The sequence below is a fragment of the Sylvia atricapilla genome, chromosome Z, assembly GCF_009819655.1.
Source record: "Sylvia atricapilla isolate bSylAtr1 chromosome Z, bSylAtr1.pri, whole genome shotgun sequence".
NCBI classification, from domain to species: Eukaryota; Metazoa; Chordata; class Aves; order Passeriformes; family Sylviidae; genus Sylvia; species Sylvia atricapilla.
In genome coordinates, this window is record NC_089174.1 from 8,622,521 (window position 1) to 8,649,999 (window position 27,479).

Sequence of the window (27,479 nt, forward strand, 5' to 3'; positions counted from 1 at the left end):
CATAACTTTGCTGTGTGGATGAAGGCTCTGGCAGGAGCACTGTGGCTGGAGGTCTGAGCTGGACAGGAGAGACCACACGGGAGGAAGGTGAAAAGAAACTGTGGAGAAACATGTCTTCTCCGGCTTCTCCTTCCCTACCTCTCCTTCTCTCTGAAAAGATGGCAGAGCTGCAACTTTTTGACTGAACGAGATGACAGAAATTTGAAATGCCGAGTGGTGCAAAGTCCATGGCACACACTGGAAAAGGCTCTGTGGAAATGCAACCTGGGTGATGTCACCTTGTCACCAGTGATGGCTGTGCCAGCAGGTCCTTGCTGCAGCTGGCTCTGCCCAGCCCGGGGTGCCTGCACTGGTGACAGGGACAAGTTGTGATGCCCCCCAAATAAGAGAGGAAACTCACAGCTGAGTGTGAGCAGGTAGAGAAAAAACAGCTTAAAAAGTTTTGCAGGCAGCACTCTGCCAGGTAGGAGAGATGGGGACGTAAGCCCCAGGATGGAGGAGCATCCTGTGTCACCACAGCCGGCCTTGAGACAGGGCTGGAAAAGAAACACAGAACAGTATTTCTGGGGACAGAAATACTAGTGGAGAGAAAAGAGTTTTGGGGGACATGCAAAGTCAGAAGTTTTTGGTCTTTTTAAAACTAAACCATGAGGTTTTTTCCTCTGCTTTTCTCCATCTTTTTCTCCTGGGAAAGGGAAATTGCTCGAGCGGTTTGGGGTGAGGGGGCTGGGGAGGGTCTGCCAGATGTGCAAAAATGCTGGAGAAAGCAAAAAACTCAGAGAAAAAAAATCTCCTTTGAGAGAGGCTACTTTTCTTTTCCTTAAAAAAGAAAAAAAAAAAAAAAAAAGAAAAAGAGTTTTTCATGAAAATTTTCAGGCAGTTCCATTGTTTTGCTCCAGCCTTTGATTTAACTACTTGAGCAAGTATTTGACAAAACCCTCCGTGTTTTTCAGGAGGTTTCTTAAATCCCACCGAGGTATGGGATTATGAGAAACAACAAATGGCAAGCTGTCTCTAACCCCACAGACTTTCTCACTCTCGTTTTCTCTCTCACTTTGGAATAAAAAATGCAGTGCTCCCTGCTGAGTTCTCTTTAAAATTCACATTGTCTCTTCAAATAAAGGCTGGGAGGGTGAGGTAGTGCTTTGAAAACCAGAACTCAGTCATACATTGCAGGGCCAGATCCTAGAGGATTATTCTCTCTCAGGACACTTTATAACTTCATGAGAACTTCTGGCCTGGCTTGTCTCACCAGCTTAGTGTGAGTGGCCCCAGCGGATGGCAGGATGACTGAGATTGCTTTCCATCAGGATGGCTGATGGAGACTTTTTAAACCATGATAAAGCAAATACCTTTTCTTTTTTTCTTTTTCTCTTTTTTTTTTCTTCCCTGTGGTTGATGTGGCCCATTTTCTGTGCAGCCAGGGGATGCTCCCTGCATCCAGGCAGAGGGAAGCCCTGCTGCAGCATGAGCCTCTCCATTGTGGCTGATGCAGGCTGGGCTGTGGTAATGTGGTTTTCCCCTGCTTTTGGGTGGATTCGTGACTGCAGCAGCCTGTGCTGCCCCAAGGCTGTGGTGAGCTGCCAGCATCGCCGCTGGAAAGCTCAGAGCTGGATAAGCATCTTGTTCCTAGGAGAAGTGCCTGGCGGGACAGCATGGCTGTGCTTTGCTCTCACACGGGAAATAAAGAGTGGAGCTTTTTTCTCCTGACCCACCTGGACTTTTGGTAGCAAAAGCTTGGGAGCAAGGGGGTAAAGCTGGCAACTTCCTTTGCTGTTGTTTCAGCCTTTCCTTCCCCATCATGGCAATCAGAGAAACGAAGCTCATAGAGGAGCACTGTATCGTAAACCACTGCACATTTATTTTTCTTAAATGATGCTGTCACCAGGCCATTTACACTGTCCTGGGGCAAATAGATCTGTGCTGAGACACAGCACTGAGCACAGACACATGGACACTGCAGCAGGACAGAGCTCCCACACCCAGGAGACAAGGGCATGGAGACCTCACCATGCCAGAGAGGGAGCAAGGCTTGAGCAGACCCTTTAAGTGACATTGCAGCCTCGTGAAATTATGATGGTGCCTGCCATTCTTGCAATACTATGTCTGCGATTTTTCAGTAAGCAGAAGCAAGGAGCAACTGTTGGACTCTGGTCCAAGGGTTCAGCAAGGCTTGTTTACATCTGTGCATGTATCTGTGTGCGGGGCTGTGGTACGACGGGGAATGACTGGAGCACCTTGATGTCAGTGCTCCTGAGGCCTTGACCCCACTAAACTCTTGGAAACAGAAGATTGGTGGAAAAATGTCGGTTTTGACAAGCCTTTCATGCACACGGTTCAGACCTGTCACAGCGATGTCAAAATTCATCAGCGTAGTGAACCTATTAAACCTGGGGCAGAGCTGAACCATCTACAGCTCCGCTTCAGGAGGCACAGCAAACCCAGGCGCTCCAGCCCCTCCGGGGAATCTCTCCTTCCCTCGCGGGGCACCTCGGAGCTGGCGGGGGTGGGAGCCTGGGTGGCAGGTGGGAACTCCCCGGGCCGAGCGATGCCGATCCCGATCCCCATCCCGATCCCGATCCCGATCCCGATCCCGATCCGGATCCCGATCCGGGCTCGGGGTGCCCGTGCCGGGGCAGAGCCGAGGCTCTCCGCGGGAGGGAGCGCCCGTGCGGGGCCGGCCGGGCGGGCAGCCCCGGGCTCCGCTCCGCCTCGTTGGGCGGGCGGATCCTGGCTCCTGATTTTCCCGGGGGCTGCAAAGGCTTGTCCCGGCCCTGCGCGATCCTGCTTCGCTGCCGCCCCTCCCCGCCTCCCTCCACCCTCCTCCTCCTCCTCCTCCACCACCACCACCCCATGTGCTTCCTGCCGGGCCAAGTTCGCGGAGCGCCGCCGCACGCCGGGCCAGCGGAGCGGAGGCTCAGCGGAGCGGGGCGCAGGGCAGCGGGCGCAGCAGCTGCGGGGCGCGGCGGGGCAGGCTCGGCGGAGCGCCGGCTGCAGCCTCGGGCGCGCTCGCCCGGCCCCGGCGGCCCCTGCCCGCCCGCACCATGCCGCGGCGGCGCGGCTGCCTGCCGCCCCTCCTGTGCGCGCTGGCCGCGCTCAGCCTGCCGCTGCTGCTGGCCGCCGAGCCCCGCGCCAAAAGTTGCTCCGAAGTGCGGAGGCTCTACGCCGCCAAGGGCTTCAGCCAGAGCGAGGCGCCCAGCCACGAGATCAGCGGTGAGTCGCGATCCTCGCTGCCGCCTTTGTGCGCGCTCGGCCCGTCCCCGCGGAGCGCGGGGTGAGCGCCCGGCTCTCCCCAGCCCGGCTCCCCCTGGCCCGGCTCCCCCTGGCCCGGCTCCCCCCGGCCCGGCTCCCCCCGGCCCGGCTCCCCCCAGCCCGGTTTCCCCCGGCCCCGGTTTCACCCGGCCCGGCGCACGGGGCTGGGCTCGGGGCGCGCTGCCCGGCCCGGCTCGGTTCGGTTCGGCTCCCCGGGGCTCGGCGCCCATCCCGCCCGGAGGGTCCCGGCGCGGCTGCCGCCCCCGTGCCGGGCAGTGCCGGGCTGTGCCGGGCTGTGCCGGGCTGTGCCGGGACCGCGCCTGTTGCCGGCCCCGCTCCTGGCTCGGCGGGGCGGGCGCTCCTGCCCTTGGGCTGCCGTTCGCCCCGGAGGGGAGCGGGCGGCCCGTCCCGCCCCGGTGCCCGCCGGCTGCTGGCGGAGGGACTGAGACATGGCTCCTTTTTTTTTTTTTTTTTCTTTCCTTCCTTTTTTTTTTTTTTTTTTTTTTTTTTTATTCTTTCTTTCTTTCTTTCTTTCTTTCTTTCTTCCCTCCACCTTCCTCCCGAGATACTTGCGCATCCCGGGGACAGGAGTGCTCGCAGCCGGCAGCAGTAGGAAATGGTAGCTAATGTGCTCACACCCAAAACATTTTATTCTTTTTGTTTCATCCTTCATCTCCCTCCCAGGGCCGCTGCTTTTATTTCCCCTTCTGAATGACCTACTGGACCGCATTCTCCGCGGAACAAAGGAAGTGCCTTTTTAGCTGGAATCCTCGGAGACCACCAAGGACTCCAGCTCATGCACTGCAATTTCGCAGTACTTTCAACAATAACAAAAATGCATGACTGAATGGCTCAAAAATGTGGAGTGTTGGAGGCATTCATTTCGGTCTGGGACACTGTCACAACACAGACAGACCCCAAGTAAATACCTTTAGACGGCTCATATAGAAGCTGGGGGTAATCTTTAGCATTGGTGTGCCCTCCAGATATGCATACATTATCCTTTTCACTGACAAAATTAAAATCATTTCAGTCGCTTTTGTATTGTCAGACTAATGATATGCATTTAGCCTACATCTGTTTGAATAAAATTGCAGTTTACTTCTCCAAGAAATATTTTAATGAGAAACGTCTGACTGGTTGCAGTTAAAATACTCTCTCCCATTCACTCTGCCTGCTTTGTAAAATGGTCTCTAATAAATAGTCTTGCATTTGAGTCCAGCCCTCATCAGTGCAGGATCAGAATGTGTGCAGACTTCCTCTCAACTCTAGTATTGGGAAGGTTTGACCTAGTCCTAATTTCATATATTGTTGTTTAAGATGACTTGGTGAGCTTTGGAGAATGTCAGGAGTAGATCATGCTGACAGGGCTTCCATTTGAAGCTCTAAAGCTGTTGTCTGTTTGAGAAAAATGATTAGCAAGGTAAGATCATTTGACAGAAGAAGAGCTTTCTGCAATGACAAGCTGAAAATACTGGCAGGGTTCTGTTGCTGTTCCAGGGGTGCAGGGAGTCTGTGTCTGACCTTGCTTGGAAAGCAACAGGTCTTGCAAAGTTGAGTTTCAAATGTAATCCTGCTGTGCCGGGTATTTCAGGGAGGGTGGTGGAAGTCTTTAAAGGAGGCGTGCTGTGTACAGCTTTAAAGTGTGGTGTACCTCAAGTGTGACTAAATTTATAATTAAACCTGGAGTGGGGTGCTACACCTGCTGCAGTTTCACGTTCCCCCTGTGAATTCATGTGGCTTTGGCGTGGGTTGTGTTTAGAGGCTCCGGATCTCCCCTCTTGCCTCTCAGCTGGTGTACACAGATGTAGACACCAGTCCCACTGCTGGTGTTGAACTTCATCAGAGTGGAGAACTTCGCCTGAAATCGTCCCTGTGGGATCAGCGCAGGGCACGGGGTCCCATGGGCCAGGTGATAATGCTGGAGGCTGAGGTCTGGCACCAGGGTAAGAGGTCTGTGGTGTGTATTGTGTCTCCAGAAAAGAGTCACTTGCCAAAGCTTTGATTTCAGTTGGTGTTTCAGGTGATAAGTGGCGTGTTTTCCATCAGGAGAGTAAGTGGTTTGGAAAGGCCGTTACCTGGGCGCCTGGCTATCGGTGGGAACACGATAAATGTGTCTGAGGGAATGAGCCATGTGCTTGGACAAGTGTCCCGTTGGGCTGATGGTGGAAACTGGTGATTTCTGCTTGGTGGCACCTCTCTGCTCACAGAACTGGTGGGGACAGGTTGGGGAGACTTCAGTGGGCTGAACGGAATCACGTGTGGACACATGGATGCTGATGGAATGATGGGCGGACGCATGGTTGTTCATGTCTGGAGTGCATCAATTTCTTTGTTAGATTTTAGTACCGATTTGATGGATTATGCTTTACTCTCACCTTCTCTTAGCAAGTTGCTTTAGATCACAGTGCAGATAGAAACTTCTAGCATCTTTGTGAAAAGGTGCCCTAAAAGCTGTGGCAAATTTGTTTCTGTAAGTGTAGTGATTTCTTTGCTGTCAGGGATTACTGATCCTATAAAATGTTGGCCTTGAATTGTCAAAGTGAAGCAGCTGTGTGGTGCAGGCAATTGTGTCCCTGCACTGGGCTATGTCACAGCAAGTGAAAATCATCCTCACTGGAAGGGCATGGAAGTCATTTGGGGTTTCATAGCACCTCACATGGATTTTTTTGGCCACATTTATTTTCTTCTGGAGCAGTAGATAGGCAAACTTTTTTCTTTCAGGGAAATGCCCATTCCAGCAGGCATTTTATCTTGTATCATTGCTATTTCAGTGGCATTAAAAGGCTGCTCCTTCACCATAATTACCCATGAGTTCACTTTACTATTTATTTAGACCAGGTTTAGGACCTAATTAGAGTACGCATAAATAGCAGGTTATATCTTGCAGAAGTACCTAGGCAATTCTGAAAGAAGCACACAGCTGGTCAACTCACTGCTTGCTTGATAAGAGGTGTAAAATGGGTTATTTGTGGTGTTGGACACAGAGAACTTATTTCCTTTTATGTAGCTTTGGTGTTAGAGGTATAAACACAGACTACTGCTATAAATCTGTGTGGAAGCTTTTAATAATCCATGGCCCTTTGGTGCTGCCTTGTGCCCGAGTGTTTTTCAGTGGCTGCTGCCCCTGTAGCCCTGTGATGAGTGTGTGGCAAAGCTCCTGGCAGTGGCGAGATGCAATCTTGCTGTTGCTGGAGAGGTCAGTGCTTTCGTAGACCTGGTGTCTACACAGCTGGTTTGTGAAACCTGACTCTTGATAGCGTGTAGATAGTAGGTGCTGTGGGCAGAACACCAGACTGTAACTGCTTTTAAGATGGCTTTGACAGTTTCCCGAGGACAAATCACATCTTGGGAAGTTCTGGGTCTCAGAGCCCCACTGGCTTTGTTCAAACTCTACCCAGAATGTGTTGCTCCTTACAGATTCCATGTGTCTCCGAGCTGTCATGGTGATGGGGAAAAACTCCCCGGAGTGACCATCTGAAGGAGCTGCTTCCCCTGGTTGGTCTGGTGAGGCTGCAGAATGAAATGCAAAGTGAGATGGTGTGGTGGCAATTGGAGACCCACAGTAGGTGGCTGTGATTTAAAAAACAAAAAGCCCCCACTCAACCTTTCTTTCAAAAGCCTGCTTCTTGCCCTCAGGTGTTAAACAGACGGGGAAATTCCTTCCTTTTCCTGCTAATTGGAAGAACTAGATGTTTCTTTTCCTGGATTGAATAGGGAAAAAAGCACAAAACCAAACAAACATCTTGCCTGTTGGTGGAAAATGTGGCCGGTGCAGCAGTGTCATCCTGCTCTTGCTGGCACTGCTGTCCTGGCAGTGGTGGGGAGCACAGAGCAAACCTGGAGCGTGCCTTTGCAGTCAGTTGGGTGCAGGCAGCACTCAGTTCTGTCTTAGTCAAGTGTTCAGTGTAGTTAATCTCTGTTTAAACCAAATTATTTGAATAGCTGCATTTATTTGTGAAAGCATTTTTTTTCCCCCATGGCAGAGGAAATCTGTTGACCCTTGATTTTTGGACTTCTGGGACTTTGCCCAAAGTAACTGTGGGTAGGTGTGCCCTGCTGTCCTGCTCCTCACTTGTACCCTGTGCATTTATGGCTGTCAGTAGGTGCTTGGTGTGCTGCCCTTGGTCAGTCAGGAATGCTGCTTTGTTTGCATTGCTGTTTGTTGGAGTTTAACCCTAGCCATCAACCAAGCCTCACAGAGTCACTCGTTCACTTCCCTACCAAAAGGATTAGGGAGAGGACCAAAAGGGTAAAAGGTAGGAAACTTTGGCTTGAGAAAAAGACAGTTCAACAGGGAAAGCAAAAGCTGAGCATGTGAGCAAAGCAAGGAGTTCATGTTTCCTTGGGCAGGCAGGTGTTCAGCCATCTCCAGGACAGCAGGGCCTCATCATACATAACAGTGACTTGGGAAGACAAACACCATCACTTCAAATGCCTTCCCCTTTCTCCTTCTTCCCCCCACTTTATATACTGGCCATGATGTTACATAGTCTGGAATCTTTCTCTGGTCAGTTGGGGTCACCTGTCCCAGCTGTGTCTCTTCCCAATCTCTCATGCACCTCCAACTTCCTCGCCAGCATATCGGTACAAGAAGCAGAAAATACTTTGGCTGTGTATAAGCCCTGCTCAGCAATAACAAAAACTTTACTGTATTATCAACCCTATGCTCAGCACAAATCCAGAAAACAGTCCCATACTAACCACTGTGAAGAAAATTAACTCTACTCCAGCCAAAACCAGCCCATTGTTTTACATGTCAAGTCCATCAAATGCTGCTTTACTTTTTCACATGCTTGTCTTCCATGTGGCCCCTTCCAGCCGAGAGACGGATGCTGGATCCCCTCCAGGCCGGTGTTACTCGGCTGTCTGGCACTGCTGAGCCTGTTGCAGTCGGTCTGCACGAGGCAGCTCTGGACTTGCTGTGTTATGAGAAGTACCAGATTACACCTGGTCATCCTTGAGGTCTGTGTGAAGCTGTGGAGTGACCTGGCCGCCGGCTGTACCTATCTACCATTACTCCAGTCCAATGAAGGCAGTGGTCCTTGGCGGGCAGGGGGTTTTCTACATGTCTTAATGGAGCGATTGCCTGGCCACCCAAGGGTGGGGAAGTGACCACTGAAGAACATCCCCGCGGCAAACACAACTGCTGGCACGGAAAAGCAAATGAGAGAATCGCTCGAAGTATTTTTAGCCGCTCCTAATGTCATTTAGCAACTGGAAACAGCGGGACGGGGTTGGAGGGGAGCTGGCAGCATGCGAGTTTACCCGCGACGATTGCGCTGGCGGCCGTGTGGCTGCGGAGCGGCTCCCGGCTGAGTCACGGCTCCGGCCGCCGCTCGCCGCCGACGCCGCTTTCTCTCTCTCCGCAAATGTGCAGCGCCGGGTTTTGTTCGGCTGCAGCGGTGTCCTAGCAGCGTGAAGCATGTGGTTAGCAGCGACTAGCTTGCAGTGGTCCGGGGCTGAGTGGGAGTATCGTTTTCCTTGGCAGACGCTTCATAGAAAGTTCTGTTTTTTCTGCCAGAATAAGCAGTCATTACATTCCATACAATTCATAGTCAAATTATTATCTATTGTTAAAACTGCCTTAATTATCAGATGTTTCCTTAGACATGTAGCTGTTTTTTAAGAGGCTGAATAGGCGTGTGTACATTGTGCAGAAGGCCTGAGCTGCACAATGTTTCCAGTACTGTTTTGTAGTTTCAGGGAGATTTTCTGTGGCTTTCGTATGTCAACAGGCTTTTTATTCATACTGTAACAGCAGCAGAGCAAGGCCAACACGACAGCGAGGCGCTGTTTTGGGTCTCTGCATTGTCCCCCTGCCATGGTATTTCCTTGGTACCTGTGGAGCCAAGGAAGTTCAGGATGAAGCATCACTGCTGTGTGTGTGAGATGGCTCCGATGGGAGAAGGTTTCAGACGAGCATTTTCTGTCTTGGAGGTGCAGGTAGCATCTGCCCAACAGGGCTGTGACTTCTGTCATGAGGCTGGAAAGGTCTCAGTTCCTTGAGGCGGTGGTCTGTGGTCTTAGCCTGCTCTTGGTGTTGTGTGGTGGCTTGCGCAGACCCCACACTGTCCTGCTGTCCAATTGCCACGGACTGGCAACCCTGGAATCCGCATGGATGGGGAAGGACTGCCAGTTGTTCTCAAGAGGTGTCAGACGTGTGGTTCTCATCTCCTGTCCTCTTCCCACACATAGCCATTCCCATGGATTTCTGTGAATGTGCATGTTTGTTGAGTTGCACAGGCTCAGCCCTTGTCCTCTCCCGCAGGTGTGGGCAGCACCAGGATGGAGCATCAGGATTATTCAGTCTGCTGCAAAATTCTCTGCCTCCTCCCAGAAGAGGAGCAATCCTCAGGGATCTGATTTTTAATTTTTTTTTCTTTTCTTTTTTTTTGGTGGGGAGGGGGGAGGAAATTCTTGTTAGCCAGAGAGGTCAGGATGTGTGTCTCCTTGCCGGCAGCCAGGCTGAGAGTGAGCTGCCAGTCCTGGTCTCCCGGGCAATAACCTCCTTGCATTCCTCACATTCCTCCTGCTTTCTCTTTCTTTTGAGATTATGAAGATAACTTCCTTCTCCCATTGCTAAGCAATTCGAGGACCCAGTAAGTTTCCCTCTTTTTCCCTACGTTATATTGTGTGTTTAAAGATGCCCCATGGCAAACCCCTCTGGTGCCTGGAAAGGTGCAGTTCTTCACTGGGGTTTGTGCATCTCAGGGAGAAGGCTGCTGTGTGTATTCTTTGTTATCATTGCCAAGTGTTTTAATTAAAAGAGATTACTCCTTTGTCGTACCCGTCTTACTTGCTTCCTGATTTGTTAAATAAGTGTTTCATGAAACTATTTTGCTTTTCTAGGAGAGATTTTTGTGTTTTTCTTTGCCTGTGCAGAATACGTGCAGCCTGCAGAGGCTGTGGTTGAAGCACCATGTTTGTGCCAGAGAATTTTCTTGTTTACATCTTTCTGGTCCAGGAAAGGTGCTCAGATAAAAATAGCGTGTTGAGAAGAGGGGACCTGGTGAGGAAGTGTTGGAGGCTTTGTGTGTGCAAGGCTGGTGGCAGCCATGTGGGCTGTTAGCAGGCTTTGCCCCGTGAGGATGTGACTGTGGTAGTTTCCTTAGGATGGTGTTTTCTGTTTGAAAATGGCTGTGGTTGACACAATCATCTTCCCTGCTAGCTGATGCCTGGCAGTCTGTCACCTCTCATGTCTCTGTGGGTCCTGGGAGAGGAGGGAGGTGGGACGGGGTGATGTTCCTCAAGGGCAGCAGTGCATCACCTCACTGGCAAAGTGCTTGAAAGGATGGAGACGGTGCTTAAGAGGTGTGGGGGGGGATATCAGCTGATGGGATCAATCTTAATTAAGGGCTACTCAGTGTTGATTTTAATGTGAAATTAAAATTGAAATTCCTCACCTCCCCAAAAACGCTCTTAGAAATTCTTTTTTTGTTGTCCATCTTCTAAGCGGAGAAATAAAGTCTGTTCATTTTCTGTCTTTCTACTCCTGTTTTCTGTGGCTTACACAACCAGTGGCTGATGGATTTGTGGGAGTTCCCTGTCTTCTCTCTCTCCAAACTTTGGTGTTGGAAAGGTATGTAGATGGTCGAGAGGGGCTACCCTGAGCAAAGGATTTTTGAGGGAGTATTTCTCTTAATGTTTCCAATTTAGAAGCTGAGAATTGTCTGGATTTTAAGCAAATTCAGATGGGAGCAAACAATGATGAAATGTTTAAAATATGTTTGAACATTTTTGTGGGAATAGGAGCCGTTCTTAAACAGGCGAGGCTGCAGCTTTCGGGAGGTGAAAATATGTGGCCCTTACACATTGTCAGCATTGTTGCTGCCTTTTTTTCCCCCCTTCTTTTTCCTTTTTTAAAAATGCTCATAGGAAATTGGCTTTGGTAATTGAGTTTCTACAGAACCACAACATCCAATAGCTGTTCCTTTCCAGGGGTCACCTTCAGGTTAGTTTAAGTAATGTGCAGTCAGTTTAACCTCTTGTGGTTTGTAGTGCTATTCTAGAAATTACTGGTGATTTGGGGTGTGTTAGAGTAACAACTTCACAGGAAAACCCCAAATGTCAGGGTGTCTGGTTTTCAGAGAGCTCTGACCGCTTGCCTTGTGAAAAGCAGGCACCTCGAGGTACAGCCCTTCTTGCATTGGAAAATGCTGTTAAAGCCTTTATGGCCCATTGACTTTCCTTTAGAAAGAAGCTGAAACAACCCTGGGTGATTTGTTTACCTACACTGACTTAAAACATCCTCCTGCTTGGAAGCATCGTGCAGAACCTGTGCTGGATGCTCTGTGTTGGGTCACATCACCCTGCATAGCACTGATGGAGGAGTGGCAGTGCTCTGGACCCCCAAATCCCAGTGTTCAGGGGATTTGCTGGCAGCAGAGGGCCAGCTTTAAGAAATTATGAGCTGGGGCTTTAGCTTCGTAGCATTGACAGTTTGGTATAAAAAGCTCTGTGTTGCAGGCTGTGATGACAGGGGGTGATAAATCACTCTTGGCTGGTACTACAGGTTCTAATAATGGTGTTTTAAAAAGATTACATGGGTTTTAATACAAACTTTTTGCTTCTTTGTACTCTCCTCTTTTTAAAGAGTTGAGCCTGTTTTGATTCAAGCATTCTTGGAACATAAAGATGGAGCCAGGATTTTTACTGGGCTGAAATGCAGTTTTTTGCTTCTCCTACAAACATGAGGATCTTCTTTGAGTGTCTTTATAGCCAACTGGCTGGCAGTGTCCTCTTTGCAAGGGAGCTCACTTGTTTGTTTGTTTGTTTGTTTGTTTGTTTGTTTGTTTTAAAGGTAGCTTTGCCCCATGGAAGATTAAGGACCAAGCAGCTTCACCCAGTTGTGGTGAGTGCTGCTATTAGAAAGAAATTAGTGATAGGGAGAGCTGTGCAATAAGGGGATAAATAACCTCCTGCGCTCTCCTTGACTTTCCTTGGCCCATTCCCACGGGAGGGACAGAGCATTTATGTGATCAAAGAAATGGGCACAATTATGAGCGTGATGGAAAATCAATCCCTTGCCAGCTACGTATGGGCACTCAGGTGGGCTTTGCCTTTGCTCTGAATAATGTGGGCTGGATTTTTTTTGTGTACCTGCCAACCTTAGGGTTTCTGAAGCGTGGTGGTGGCCAGCAGTCCTGGGAGAGCACAGGGTGCCTGGTGAGCCAAGGAAGTGAGGCAATAGTGCCCATGTCCCTTTGCCTGGGCAGAGGCACTGGGAGCAGCTGGCAAACACCCGGCGTGCAGATCAGAGGTCAGAGTGGTGCTGCTGGTTTAGTTTAGACTGGAGGAAAACAAACAGGCTTCCTCCCGAGTTTTGGCTCCGTTCAGAGACAGAACTGAGGGTGCCATAGGGCCATACGCTTTTCTTCTCCGTGGGGGGAGAAATGGCTTTAATAGCTGAATCTGCTAATGATTCAGTGCTGTTTACATAATAATTGCGGTTCGCTTTCATTAGCTCTCATAATGAGATTGCTTTCTTCCAGTGCAATCGCTTGCTGGTTTGGTTTTACATGCTCCTGCCTTCCTGCTTCCTGAGCATGGCAGTGGGATAAGGAGGGAGTGCAAGGGCTCTGTGCCTGGCCTGGCCTCCCTTCCCCAGCTCCAGGCATGGAAGAAAGATCACAAACTGCTCACTGGAAAGGAGAGAAGGTGAAGGAGTTTTGTACTGCTGGGACCAGGTGGTGGTTTGGAGCATCATGGCATCTTACCGGAGTTGGGTTTAAATCCATTTTTCCTGAGGTTCTCTTATCTTCGTACTGAAAACTCTTGGGATTACCTGTTTACGAGGGAGGGAATCCAGTGACCTGCTTCCACCCAGAGGAGGAAGCCAGGCCCTTTTGTCTCCCAGTTCCACCATATCAGAAGTGCTGATCTGTGACAGTGGATGTGCATCATGGACGTTTTTTGTCTGTAGCTGCTGTAGCCTAACCTTGATGTCGTACTTGTTTGCGTTCCATGTTTGAGGAATTGTGAACGGTGGTGATGCTCCCCAGGCTGCAAATGCCTCCCTTCTGCAGCACCCAGCCGCTGTGCCAAAGAGCTGCTGTGAGATAACACCCACTGCTGAGCTCTTTTAAATTAATAATGTCACTCGGAGGAAAACACAATAGCGTGAGTGCTACCTTTTGAGAAGGTAAGGTTGGCTGTTGTTTGGTTGGGTGTGGGGTTTTTTTCCTCTGTAGCAGCAGTAGTGGGTGCATGGGGGTTTCAGAGCAGCCGAGTGCCGGCAGGCAGGACGTGGCTGACCCTGGCACAGCACTGGGCTGGAGCAGAACGGGTCCCCATGGAGCAGTGGGTGCTAGCCCAGGGCTCCCATGGGGAGTGTGGAGGGTCTGTGTGTATGGCTTTGCAGATGTCTTGGGGGATACATGCCCTCTTCCCCTTTGGCTGCAAGTGACTTTCTCTAGAAATAAGCCTCAATTTGTTGCCATTGGTAGATTAAGGTCTCCACTGCTGGAGGGTCCTGAGCAGAGGATGAGTTGACCTTCTTCACCTTTGCAAAACAAAGCACTTTTATGGGGGGTTGGGAAGGGCATGACTGCTTTTGGCCATGTGGCTTCTGCTAATTAACTCGAGTTAATTTGGGCTGGTTGAAGAGCTGTGGCTTGGTGGGTAGAGGAGGCTGGAAGAGACAGGGCTCAGGGCTGCTCAGCCCTGTTGAATCCAGCCCACCAAGGGGATCCTGGTGCAGGCGCCTCGCTAGTGAAAACTCCACATAACTCAGCCCTCCGCATTATTAAAGGCTCCTTTATACCTCTTCTTGCCGTAACTCCTGTGAGAACAGCCAGTCTTTTCAGCAGCCTTCCTTATGGGGAAGGTTCTGTGAGGGGAGCAGCCTGGCTGGCACAGCACTGCTCCTAACCAGCCCTGAAGCTGCTGTTGTAGCAGTCTGGGAGTGTGCAAGGGTGTCAGGTGAGCCTGCTGCTCCTGTCCAGCCTTGCCAAAAAAAAAAAGGTGTGGGTCCCCTTGCTGCCCAGCTGGCTCAGTAGGAGCCTGAAAAATAGTTGTGAAAAGTAGGGGTTAATTTTGTCTGTATCAAAATATGCACACAAGGTTAAATGAGACTTCCTTCTTGTCAATGAATTACGGCTTGAAAATATTTGCATTCTTTCCTGAAAGATTTAGGAATAATTATACAGCACTCAGGGGTAAGGCATTCCCAGATAAACTTAACAACTCTATAATTTGTACTCGAGGCAGGGTTTCCTGTAAATGATAGCTTTGTTTAATTTTACAATACTGCTTCCAAATGTTTGGTGACTATGAATTGCCAGCTAAACTGGACTTGTGAATCTGGAAAGAGTATGTATTTGTTTGTTATTGTAGACAGTAAGAGCTGCTGTGTTAGGCTAAAACTTGGCATCCCCTTTACGAGCTGTAGGCATCTCTCCCCAGGCAGGTTTGGTGCAGTGGGCAGCTGATGTAGGGTGTGAACAGCTTTCCAACTTCTCTATACAAAATTCCTGAGCTTCTCTAGGATCTCCTTCTGCTCTGCCTTTCTTTTTCTGGAGTTGGGAAAGGAACGCTGCAGTCGCAATGCACATACTTTATTTCCATTACTCAAAGCTGGAGTCATGCATAGTTACAGCCAAAGACACTTCAGCAGCTCTGGGGATAACAAGATAGCTGACAGACTGGAATGCGGATTTATCAGGGGTAAAAACTGGCAAAATTCCTTATTTCTGGTTCTTCTTTTTAAATAGGCCCTTCATGCTCCTGCTGCAAGAGCCCACCGCATGTTTAACCCCTAGTGTTCTCCCAGCTGGATCCAGGGATGAGCACTGGCACTGCCTATGTTTCTTTTGGGATTAAATTGCTCAGTCCCACATAGTTCCTAGGTGTTGTTTTTGAACTGCAAAGCTCTTTAAGAAGTGCTTTCAATGGGTTTTTATTTTAAAGTGCAAGCCTTTGCACCAGATGTCTGTCTGAGTGACCACAGAATGTAAATTTTACTGTGTGTTGCCTTTGGACTGGCAGTTAGGGAGACTACTGGGCAGTTAACATAGGCAGATTGTGCCATGAAATCTGCTTTCTTGGATTTGATTCATATTAATTTCTTTCGAAGCAGATCTCTTTATTGGCTTCAGTTTCATTTTGCTGTAGAGCTACTTTACTGTGCCTTTGCTAGGACCTGGAAATACTTACATTGCTATGAGAAATAGATCATACTCAGCTCCATGGATTTTCAGTTATATATATATATTAATATTGCAAGACATTAAGCAATTTCTTTTTGGGGAAACAAGTTATGGCAGAAGGAGCACACTTGGAAGTTAAATAGATTAAATGAAATCCCTCAGTTACAGGAGGGACTTTCAGAAGACAAGTCAGACAGTTTAGGGAAGGAGTTTGGAGTTAAAATTTAACCTTTCCCAGTCTTCCCTGAGCAGTGGTGCAGCAAGACCTGCCTGGAGCCAGCCCAGTGCAGGAGCCCGGGGTGAGGGCTCTGACGTGACCATCTGCAGGGTGGATGGGTTTGGAGCTGGTGGTTGTACTTGTGGCTGGGAGTCTCGACTGGCTGAGAATGAGGAGAATTTCACTTTTTATTGGAAAAGGAAAGAATTGCTCAAGGATTGCAAAACACTTTGTTTTGGAAGAAATGTCATTGTTTGAAAATAGCACAAGAGCAGGAGGGGAGCTGTCCCTAAGCCTGTGGCAGTCTTGGAAATCTTCTTACCTGGGGGCTGAAGTGAAGCTTCAAGGCTTAAGTGTTAGCTTGGAATTTTGTCTGAGGGTGTCCAGGCTGGGAGGCCATACTTCTCCTGTTCCTGCCTCTTTCTTTGCCGGTGTAAGGATGGGGAACTTTATTTTTATTGTTTCTTAGTTTTCTATTTTAAGCGGGAGGGATAGACTTAAGAAAGGAAAGTAAGTCTTGGCTTTTGGACAGAAACGCTGGCGGGGTGGTGGCCAGCACTGGTCTCTCATGGGATAGTTGTTGGCTCCTGGTTTTCTGCCCTCTGTGTCCTTTCTGCTCCCTGCATTTATCTCCTTGGCCGAGCCCCAGGCACATGGATTTGAACCAGCATGGCCATCACGGCTTTGCTGCAGGCTGCTTGGCCTGTTTTGTCTGGGTGCATCCCCAGGACAGGTCTGTCCCCACAGTGGGAAGCTGCCCTGGATAGTCATCCACTGGAGATACCCAGCCCACATGGATTTGCCACAGAGGGCAACCCTCCTGCCAAAACCTTGTCTCAGCCCTGCCAGGATCTCCCCATGTAGCTGGAGGGTTGCTCGGTGCCTCCCCATTGCTGGAGCTGCCCATTGCTCCTCCAGGCTTTTTTTTTTTTTGTAGCTGCAAACTTTATTTCATAGAGTGTTTTTGCTGATGGAAGGTGCCAGGACACAGCAGTGGCTGTGGGGAGGAAGGGGAGCTCCTCTTCTGCTTCAGAAAGACTAACACATCTGGTAAATCCATCCCATCCTCCTAATCAGCCATCCCCTCCCTGGGGCCCACAGTGCCAGGGCTGTTCACCTTCCTGCTGGTGGATGTCAATGGTCCTGCCTGGGAGGTGGATGGCAAAGGTCCTGTTTGCACTCCCTGCTCCCCCCAGGTTGCTCAGGACTGTGCTTAAGAAGACAAAATAAACCCCTTTGCTGCCTGCCAGCAAAACCTCAGTTTTCCCCTGGTGCAGTTGGGTGCTGTAAGCCCAGTGTGTTGTTTTCCCATCTCAAAGCTGTTTGCACAAGCCCAGCTGCTGTTCAAGACACAGGGGATCAGAGCTGGGGTCTGCAGGTGACTCTGCAAAACCAGGGCTGAGGTGTCTCCCAAACCTGCTTTTTCCAAAATACCTAAGAAAACACGACCGTGTTCTGTGGAGCAGCAATGAGAAGGCACATGCTTACACTGTAAAACATGTTTGTTTGGAAGGAGAGTAGGGAACTCAAAAAGCTTTAATTTTCAAAGGTCGAAGTGGCCCCCTGCACTCTCCTGTTGTCATCTGGGATGCTGCTGGCCCTCCTGGGAGGCATTTGCTCAAACAAAGGTGGCAGCACAGAAATTGGCTTGGGAATTGTTGCAGAGATGTTGGGATTTATCTGTGCTGTGGTGAGGTGGAGGAGTGCCTGTGTGAAGCTGGCGGCAGATAAGGCTGGTGTTCGCAGCTGGGCCAAGGAGAGCGGCAAAGATAGGGCATTTTGGAGAGGGAGAGAAGGAGGAATTTTTAATTTTGTGATATCCTTATCTTAATCCTTTCTCCCCTCTCTTCTACCCTCCTTCTCGCCTCGTCCAGGGTAGGTTAAACTGCTCAGCCTCGCCTTTTCCACAAACACTGGCAGGCGGGTGGTTCCAGACCTGGGAATACATTGGGAGTCTGTTTCAGCAGCGGGATGGGTTTTTGGACGTAGGTCGTGTTGTGCTAGCAGAACACAGTGCAGTGCTTGTGTGAGCTGGGTGGCTTCTGCAACGGTACCTGGCTGTTGGAAAAGTAACACTTGCTAGGAGTAGCAGTCAAGGGCTTAAAAGCACGTTTTTCAGGTCAAAAAAAATCTTATTTACAAACTCAGCTGTGGTCTTAGCTCTGAGGTGTTTTGTCCAAGGGGAGATAAAGCAGGGAGGTGGGAGATGCAGGGGATGGTTCTGAATGTTACCAGAGCACAGGCTGTGCTCCTGTGTCATTGCTGCTGCTCCCTGGGTGAGGAGGCAATCACCCCACTATTGGGATCTTTGGGCAAATGTCCTGCCCTGTGCTTGGAGTTGGTGTTTCTTGCCTCTCCAGGCACCATTTGGTTTTTTTCCTCAGGGGGGGAGCCTGGAGCTGTGCCTCTAGCTGGAGGGAGGATTTCCACTGACACCCTCCCTCTGTATGGTGACCCTGTTTCAGGGAGTTTCAAAGGTCCTGGGCAAGTTGCACCTTGGGGTTTTGGCACTGGGCATCTCCTGCCTCCTGTTGTACTGCTTATTTGCCTTTCTCCATGTATTGCTTCAGCCTTGGCCATGTGTGTTTCTGGAGGTTTGTCTTATTTACATGAACAGTTCTCGGAAAGTTCAGCTGAAAAGCAGCTTTTTTTTTTTTTTTTTTTTTTTTTTTTTTTTTTTTTTTTCCTGGGAACATCCAGGAACCACTAGTGTGTGATCTTTGTGTATAAAGTTGCCTTTCTGTGATTATAAACACTGGCCCTAGGATGGATGTGCGGTGGACCTGTTTAGATTTAAACCTGACCCACCTCCTCGTTTTCAGTGCTGGCATTCCCTTTGAGCAACATGTTCTTTCCTGCCTTTTGCAGTAACACACGATGTGAGTTTTTAACCTTTAAATTAGAAAGTCCTATCAAATTGTGGTGTCCTGCTCTAGGCAGCAGTGTATGATTTTGTTTTTAATGATTTTTTTTTTCCATTGATGCAATATCAGATATGCAGATTGCTCATTAATTTCCCAGTAGCCTTTCTTCTTCTGGCCTGGCAAGCCAAGATAGCCTGATAGCCACAGAGAGGCTGTTTCGTGTCCCAGTTTGCCCCAGGGAGCTCTGACTGAGGGAAGGATGAGCTGGGAAGCACAGATCTGTGCCTTGGTCTTGCATCTGTGGTGGAAGAGCTGCTGCAAGATCAAGGTCTGCTGGCTATCCCTCCCAGAGCCCTTCATCTGGGCTTGTTTCCCCAGCCCTGCTTTGCATCAGATTCATGTGAGCTAATTATTTCTGAAACCCCTTTTATTGGTGGCTCTTTCTGGTCCAGCTGTTTGTACAGTCATGAGCAGAGTGAAGACCTGGGGCAGAGCAGCATCACCTTTCTTCCCAGGAAGGCAGGCTGGATCAAGGGGTTGACAGCATCCCTGGGGTCATTGATGAAGCAAGAAAGGCCTTTGTGTGGCTTTGTGTGCAAGGCTGGAAAATGCAGCATTCCAGATTCTTGCTGCTTTACTGGGTGTTCATAGTGTGCAGCTGTGTACTGAGATGTAGGATGGGTTCCTCAGAATTGAGTGGTGGCTGTGATGCTCTGGCTAAGCATTTCTGGGGTGATGACAATTGTTCTTCCAGACTACTGGAAATCTGCTCTGCAGTGGAGCTGCTCAGCCAGAATATTTGGCCCCAAACTGGCCCAATTGTGGAAGGGACTGCCTGTGTCTGGGCTGAGGAGGTCATTCTGTGCTGAACTAAACTGGGGGGACAACCAGGGAGCTGGAATTGTAGAGCAGCAGAAGTGCTCTGCCTTCCCTCTGGTGCCAAAACAGTCCCCGTGTTGCTATGAAAATGTCTTGTGGAAAACTTTCCACTTAGAACTGAAGTCTCATTTATGTCTGCCCAGGACCTGCTCTTGGCCCGAATTTTATTTTCTAAGCAAATGAGACTTTCTGGTCCTTGAGGCGGTGGAAATAACTGCTCCACCAGCTTGCAGCCCACCCGCCCTCAGGGGCCTGGGAGCTGGTGGAGGGTTTTGGCAGAGGAGATGGTTTGTTCAGCAGGAGCAGTGTAGGGCTTCAGTGGGGCAGTGGGCAATTTGTGAGCCTTCTAAAAACTTTATTTTCAGGGGACTGCAGCTCCCCATGTTGCAGTCTTCAGAGTACTGCTGTGCTCCCACAGACCCCTCCCGTCGTCCCTCAGATTGCATACTACAAACTGAATATGAAATGCTTAATAGGAGCCAAACTGCCTTGAAAAATGTGTGGATACGAAATTAATTCGAAAAATCTGGCCTTTTGTGTATTTTTTTTTTTTTTGAGTCTCTTAACCTGCTCTAAGTTCTTATGTTATCTGCACTGTTACTCTGCTTGGCATGCTCTGGAGGCAGGAGAAGGGCTTATTAATGGGTTTTTACATAGATAAATGTGGGTTTGTACATAGATAAATGTGGTTGTGAAGTAGTATTGACACATGGAAATGTTGGTGGATGCTTAGAGAAGGATCAGCTGCTTTGTGATAGCTCTGTGCCAGTTCCCTCGTTCGAATATAGTTATGAAACGCAGTTGTTGCAAAGCATGTTGTTAAAAAAAAAAGGCATATTTCTGTGGCTTAAAAAGAAGAAAAATCAAACCCCAAACCACACACACCCCTCCTTAGTAAAAGTTTTGCGCACATAGGAAACAAAGGCATCAGCATTTGCTTGTCAGAGCTAATAAAGTTTGCTTGGATCTTAATTTTTCTGCTTGATTTCACAAAGTAATTGAAACTTCCTTTTTGCTGCAAGCCCTTTTTCCCCCTTCTTTTCCCTCTTTTTTTTCTAAATATTCTTAAAAGAACATCTTTTGGTCAGTGAGTTGATGGAATTTTGCTCAGGAGGCAGGCGCAGTTTGAGTGTACTTTGCAACTGGTCAGTCAAAGCTTATAGGACAAATTACTTGTGTCTGCAAGTCATTTCCCCAAGTTGAAAACCACCTAGACCAAATAAACCTTGAACTACAGGTTTTATAGGAGCTTTTGAGCATGTAAGTGAGGCTTTTGTAATCGCACTGATCTGATAAAACCTTGAAAACCAAGGTTCCCATAAAGAAAATAGTTCCACTTGAGGTGATAAAAGCCACATCTGGTAAACTTTGCTTGCTACCTCCTGATGACCTGTGAAACAGCAAATAGTCCCCACTCTAGAGGGATGGACAACTATTGGTGCCATACCCTTGTCGTGGAGGGGATGCAACCCCAAAAAAATGTTAATTTGAGAGCAAACAGCCTTTGAAGAAAGAGCCTCTTCTGGCTCATCCTCTGTCTTACATTTGATATTCCATGACTACGGTGTCTTGCTGCTTGCCTCCCGGCCAGCACGGCACAGGGAGATTCAGAGGTTAGGATAAGGAGGGGCCCGCGTAATTGAAAGCAAACAAACAGCTAAGACAAAGAAAGAAACATGAAACAGCAAACCCAAAGCCACAAATAGAAAACAGACTTTCCAGATTGATTAGTTCAAATTTGTTTATTTGAAGTCCCAAAGTTCGCGTTGTCACTCTTTTGAGGTGTCTCTCCAATTTGGCAATATGTTGACCATGTGTTTGCAGATCAGTTTTTCACAAGAAAGACCTTGGTTTTTGGTGTGTTGGCATTGCCTTAAACGTTGAATTTAAAGGAGGGTTGCAAGCTCCAAAGTCGGATTTGTAATTGTGACATTCAGATGCTGCCTTAGAGGTAATTACATTCTGTTAAACTTCTGGTTCATGGAGAATTTTCCTTGGGCTCGTACTTGGTGCTAAGTTGTGCCGCTGATCGCTTTTTTCGCAGGTTTAGGAAGACTGATGCACTCAGTGGGTTTGGAAACCAGTGGAGACTTGGAAAAGTCTGTATTTACTTTTGTGTTTCAGAGTGTTTTGGACGGAGACCTGCTTCCTATCTTCAGTAACAGTTCAACAGTGCAGCTGTAATATATATTAATATGTATTTTATGGATTTGGCTTAAACAGCCTCAAGTCCCCAGACAGAGGAATTACAGCTCCCGCCTATTAACTGTTGGCCATTAATGAGTCGGGTCTAAATGCCTTGATTGTGCCTGAGATTTCTAAGCTGAATCTTTGCATAACATTAGCATGGCAAGAATGCCTCCCAAGGACAAACAAGAACTTCCCAGGCCTTCCCATGCCTCTGCAGGAAGGAGTAAGTACATTTTGGGTTGAACTGATACCATCTCATGCCTTGGTGCTATCAAAGTGTGTGGAAGCTCCCCGCTGCTCTGGTAGCCTGGCTCTGATGTTCTTTCACATCCAGGCACATTGTTTATCTTTAACCAAGGCTTGGATAAACTTCCAAAATAAATGACTGTACTTGTCCAACTCGGTCCGCTTTGGCGTAGTTTTTCTGGAGTGACTCAAACGTTATAAATATGAAAGCAGCTAGGCTTCAAACGCCGCTTTTGGACCAGGTTTTCAGAGTTGCCTCCTAAAGCAGCAAAGGGGATCCTTTCCTTGAAGAAAACCTTCGCGCTTTTTTTCCCCCTCTCCTATTTAAACCCCCCGCCCTCCCCGTCCCTCTTTTCATCCGCGCCCCTTTGTTCACGTCTTGCCTTCCTGATTAAGAACTAATCAGCGAAGATAGATTAGTCCGGGAGCAGCGCGGCCCTGGGGACCCGCGGCTCGGGCGGGTCAGGAGCCGGGCGGCACCGCGGGGTCACCGTCACCGCCGCGGAGGAGGCCGGCTGGGCCGCGCTCCAGTGCACGGAGGAATGCGGTAACAGGATTTAAAGGAAACGTACAGAACTAACGAGGATTAAGGCTAATTGTCCTGCGAGGGGCGGCAGGATGTGGCCGTGCGGGGAGCAGCTCCGTTGTGCTGTGTGTGGAGGGGGGAAGGTCTGGTGGTTCGGGCCTTGCTGGTGGAGGGCTCCGGTGGGTTTTGGTTGGTTTGGTTGCCCTGCGGAGGAACGGAAAAACAGTGGATTGGAAACGAAAATAAAAAGGTTGAGCTCTCCCTTAAAGACTTCGAGGCTGTTAGCGCAAATATTTCTGCAGTTGGTGGGAAGCATGCTCCGAATGGCTGGTTCTGGCCGTGTTTTTGCTGGCTTTGGACAATGTTGCTCTGTGCAGGGAGCTGATGTCCCCCGACTGCTCGTCCTGCGGCTGGCAGGCGGCTCTGGCTGAAGGACTTTGCGTGCCAATGAGTTTGTTTTGAGCAATGCTGTTGGAGGTGTTTAGAGGACCCTGCCTCCCCCCGTAGGTCAGGCTGGTTATCAGGTCTTGCAGAAAGGCCATGGGTATCTCTGAGTTTAAATAAGGGGGGGATTTAAGAAGCAAAAGCCCTCAGGGTTGGTCCTCAGTGAGCCAGAGTGTGTGAAATGCTGTCTGGAGCCATCCATCCATCATCAAGTGGTACTAGAGGGCAGCCAGACCAAAAAGAGTTATTCCCATTGTATTTCTGCGCTTTGGGGAAGATCTGTCCTCGCCTGGAAGAAAGTGAAGTTTGCAAGTGTCCCAGCTAGAGAATGGAGAGATGATACCCTTCAAGGCTGCGGGACCCCCTGGGCAAACCTCTGTTTATTTGCCTTGTGTCAAGGGAAGGGGTCAGAGTTGGGTTTGCTGGACAGGGTCCTGTGATTCTCAGCAGGTGAGGATGGATGAGTTGCCCAAGCAAACTTGGGCCTTGGGTTTTAGCTGTTCCTCATAGAAGCAGTCCAAAGCTCAGTTTTCTGTCCTGCACAGAGGTGCCTTGGGTAACATTTGGGGGTGTGCAAAGACAGAGGAGGTGTCTGATTTCTCAACTGTTACTAGATTACAGCTGGACTTTGCCACACCTGAACCCTTAAAGCATGTCATCTTTTCATTTATACTTCCAGTTGCCACAAGTCCTAAGTCCTGACCACAAAAAACCCCAAGCAAGCAATGCTCTTGCAAATGGAGAAGATAGGGTGTTTCTCCTTGGTGTGGAGCTTGGGCTTACTTTTGCTCCCTCCCTGAGTGGGATTCCTGGGATCAGTGGGTGCTGCAGTGCAGGTGCTAGTGGCATGCAGGGCACTAGAAGGAAGGAAGGAGATAAGGATCTGGTGCTGTGGTCCAAAGTCCAGGCTGCCAGTGCTGTTGGGAAGAGAGCCCTGCCATTGGCAGCTGCGTGGGACAAGGAACTCCCTATCTCCTTGGCTGTCAAAGCAAGGGGAGTAGAAGCAGTCCTCCCTATCCATGTCACTTAAGACTTGGGTGGCCCTTAGCTGGTCCTGGCTTTTTGCTGAGCCCCTGCATCCAGCTTACTCTTCTCCCTGCCCCAAACTACCCAAGGCAGGTTGAAGGAGTGTGTCCTTATAAGTGGAAAACATTGCCCTGCTACTTCTCAGACAGTTGTGTGCTTATTAATGCACTGCCCTTTAATATCGTTGTTTGCAGTTGGTCTTGTGTTTCTGTTTGGGTTTGTTTGTTTCTCTCTCTTTTTTTTTTTTTTGGCCTTCTCTTCTGTGTAAAGTTGGTCTTAAAATTGCAGCAGGTTCTGCAGTAGGATCTCGCATAGGGATTTGGATCCCACAATAGGAAATTAATCTGACTGGAAGTTAATTAACATCTCTCTTGTGCTCCAATTTGTAGATTAGATTATTGTTTGTATAAAGCCTGGGATATTTTTTAAATTTTATTTTGAGTCGAAAACAGGAAATTGTGGCTGAATTCCACAAGCTTTGTTTCTTATTTGAGGAATTAAAAACATCTTTAGGTTTTGGGGTTTCTTAAAAAATTTTTGCTTGGGTCATGGCTGCCAGTTTGCATGCCCTTAGTGCTCTTTCTGCTCTGGAACTCATGGAAATGGTAGCTCTGCTTTGTGTCGTGGTGCACATGTGGTTTTGCTTGTGCAAGCAGGAAAGCTTCACTTCTGTTGAGCCCCTTTGTAACTGATAACATTGGAACGGGGGTTTGTTCTGTGAGTTTTGCCATACAGCCACAGTTCCAGTGCCTTGAGACACTGCTGCTTGCCTTGAAATGTGCCAGTGCCACCGGCTGGGACAACAGTGGCTTCCCATGGTAGTGCAGCTCTCAGATGAGGAGATCTGTCGTACTGAGTGCGTCCACAAAACCATGAATGTCTTACATCCTTCTGAATTTCTTTTGTTTTGGGGGTATTTTTCCGCATAAAGCTTGATTCTCAGAATCACAAAGGTCATCTGGCCAGATCTGGGACTTGCCAGTGGATTACCAGTCTGCTGGCACAAATAGGTGAGCCTGGGTGCATCTCACAAGAACCTACTGTGTGGCTCTGAGATGTGTTTTTGTGCAATGACACTGGAATCAGCTGTGTTGAAAAGGAAAAAAATACTGGAAAAGTGGTTGCTGGCAGCATATTTCTGCTTTTTCCTGCTTTCTCACATGTGGTGCCACCCTGCAGTGGTGTGAGCATCCCTGGAGGTGCTTGGTGGAGGGTCTGGGGCAGGCAGAGGGAGAAGGGCCAAAAATGGGGGGAGAAAATGTTAAGGAGGAAAAATACTCCAATTTAAATTACATTAGTTATGATGGAATCAGTTTTGGTCAAAGGCTGTTTTTTTTCCTAGCAAACAGCTGAAAGCTTTAGGGAAAAGAAAATACAAACAGGCAGGTTTTTTTGCTTTGTTTTGCTTTCTTAATGGGGAATTTGAGGGAAAAAAATGAGAAGTCTCCCAACAAAACTAACTGTCTCCCTGCCACATCTCTTCTGTATGCTGGTCCTTGTGCCTGAGCCTTCAGTAATTCTGTGTATTTGCTGTTCCAAATGGATTCTCTTCCCTGCCACCCCTTTTGCCCCCTTTAATTGCATTAAATTATACTTGGTGAGGTTTTTTGGATCACCCTGGTGAAATCTGCTGGCCAATCTCTGTTGAATTTTGAAGTCTAATTGCGGGCTGTATGCAACTTCTTTTTCCCGTGGCTTTTGCCCTTAGGTAAAGATAAGAGTTACTGACTGCAGGTATTGAGCTTTTTACGTGTTCTTTGGTAGCTGATAGAGGGGCTCAGTCATCCTGGAGGTGAGTTGGTCTATTACCTGTATCCAGCCTCCTCACCAGGGAAGTGAGAAAAAACCAACAATTTTCAGCATATAACTTGACCCTTGTATAACACCACTCACTTAGCGCTGTAGGCAGAAACATGTTATGGAAAGTGTTTCATGCCTGAAGAATTTAGTGATAATAAAGAAAATTTGCATTTCCTAAGTTCTCACTCAGAGATACCAAGGAGGGCTTTTCGGTTTTGTTTTTTTAATTAAGAAACAACTCATGGTTTTCACTGAAGGTTTCTGTCTTAGCTAGAGCCAGGGAGAATCCTGTAGTTAGCCAGAGTTATTTCCTTTTCAGATTTGCTTAAATAATAAGTTTAATTATGTTATGTTTTAATATTCTTTTTCCCCCTTGCCTTATTTGTATATTCAGGTCTTTGTGTGGTTTCGCTCTCTTTTGATGTTTGCAGAAATGTATTATCTTCATCTGTCTGGTTTGTGTTTGGTGTGCCACTAATTGACTCAATATCCTGTTTGTTGGAATGAAAGCAGGCTCTACCATGGCATATTTTTCCAGGGTGTAAAACCTTGCAGTATTTGGGCCACCCTGTCGGGTAGGAAATTGTTGGCTGTGCTGTGGAAATAAGGCAGTGATGGTATTTTTCCTCAGGTGAGCTGAGTTTTAGCTTTTAATGAACTCTTTAAACCTCGCTGAAGGCAAGATCCTGCATCCTCCTTGCTTAGATATCCCCTGCAAAGGGCAGAGGCCCCAGCCCAGATGTGCTGTAGAGAGTTTCTGGGTTTGGTCCTTGGGATCTTCCCACCTGAACTTCTCCACTGCCCCAACCTCAGTTTGAGAGCCGGGCAGGGGAGGATCTCCATTGACTAGTGATGCTTCTCTGGGCTGCTGTGGAGAGCAGAGACAGATCTTTGTGTTTTGTTTGGGGCTGAAGAGCTGGGTCAGGAGTGTGGGAAGGGCTCTCCTGGTCTATCCCTGCTCAGGAGGGATGTCCCAGAATCACTCCAGTTGACCTCAGCAGACAGCGTTTACCCAGACTTGGTCCTTCAGAGACTGGCTCTGTCATCAGGTCCAGGGTGAGCTTTGCAGTGGTTATTTGAACCTGGGTGCATGGATGCAAGAGCCCTCTTTGTGTCCTAAGTTGCTCTTTCCAGTAGAAAATTAAGTTTCTTAATGTGCATTTGGCTTAATGTACACACATGGATATAAATCTCTCTTGTTCTCTGCACTCCCTGACCCTCTTGGCAGTAAATTTGGGAACCCAAAGCTGTCAACAAAACAAAATGGAAAAATACAAGCCAGACAGACCTCGGTTGTATACAATATTTTAAGTTAACTGTAGGTACACACTATGGAAATAATTGGGATTATTTGTTGTGTTGAAGGGAGGTATGTCACTGAGGTATTGTGTGCACTGCCATTCCCGTGCCTGGAAGATGGATTAGCAGCTGAGTTAACAGATGCAGTAGAGCTCAACTGAAAATAGTTCACTGTTGTTTAAGTGTAGGTGAAAGGGCTTTGGTTTGGATATCAAAGAGTGTATTTTGACTGCTTGACAAGTCAAAAACCCCCCCATTTCACTATTATGAGCTTTCTCTGTGAGTTTGGGGAATTTTTTTGTGCCATTAGAATAATCAGCAAAAAACTAAAATGCACATTGATTAATAACCTAAGTGAATGTGCAAGGGAAACAAGTGGCTTTAACATTAATAAGGCAAATAAACCATTTATATAAAACGGTTGCTAATTGGGTGGGATATTAAATATGCTGCATGCTGGCACATGGTGCCAAACTGTGGTAGTTCCCTAACCCTACCAGTCAGCTTTGAGAGCTGACTACATGGTAAAGATGTCTTCTGGCTTAAAAAATCCTGTGTGGTTGGAAAAAAGAGTTCAGGTGAGGATG

The 27,479-nt window shown here is 48.3% G+C and overlaps 1 protein-coding gene across 1 annotated transcript in view; it reads left to right on the forward strand.

Moving 5' to 3' along the window:
- The first annotated feature begins 2,853 nt into the window (after positions 1-2,853).
- Positions 2,854-27,479, forward strand: part of LOC136373920 (glypican-4-like) — a 67,262-nt gene continuing 42,636 nt past the window's right edge. Inside the window, 2 exon segments of the mRNA XM_066338986.1 lie at positions 2,854-2,998; positions 3,001-3,213. Coding sequence (XP_066195083.1) covers positions 2,854-2,998; positions 3,001-3,213 — 358 coding nt within the window.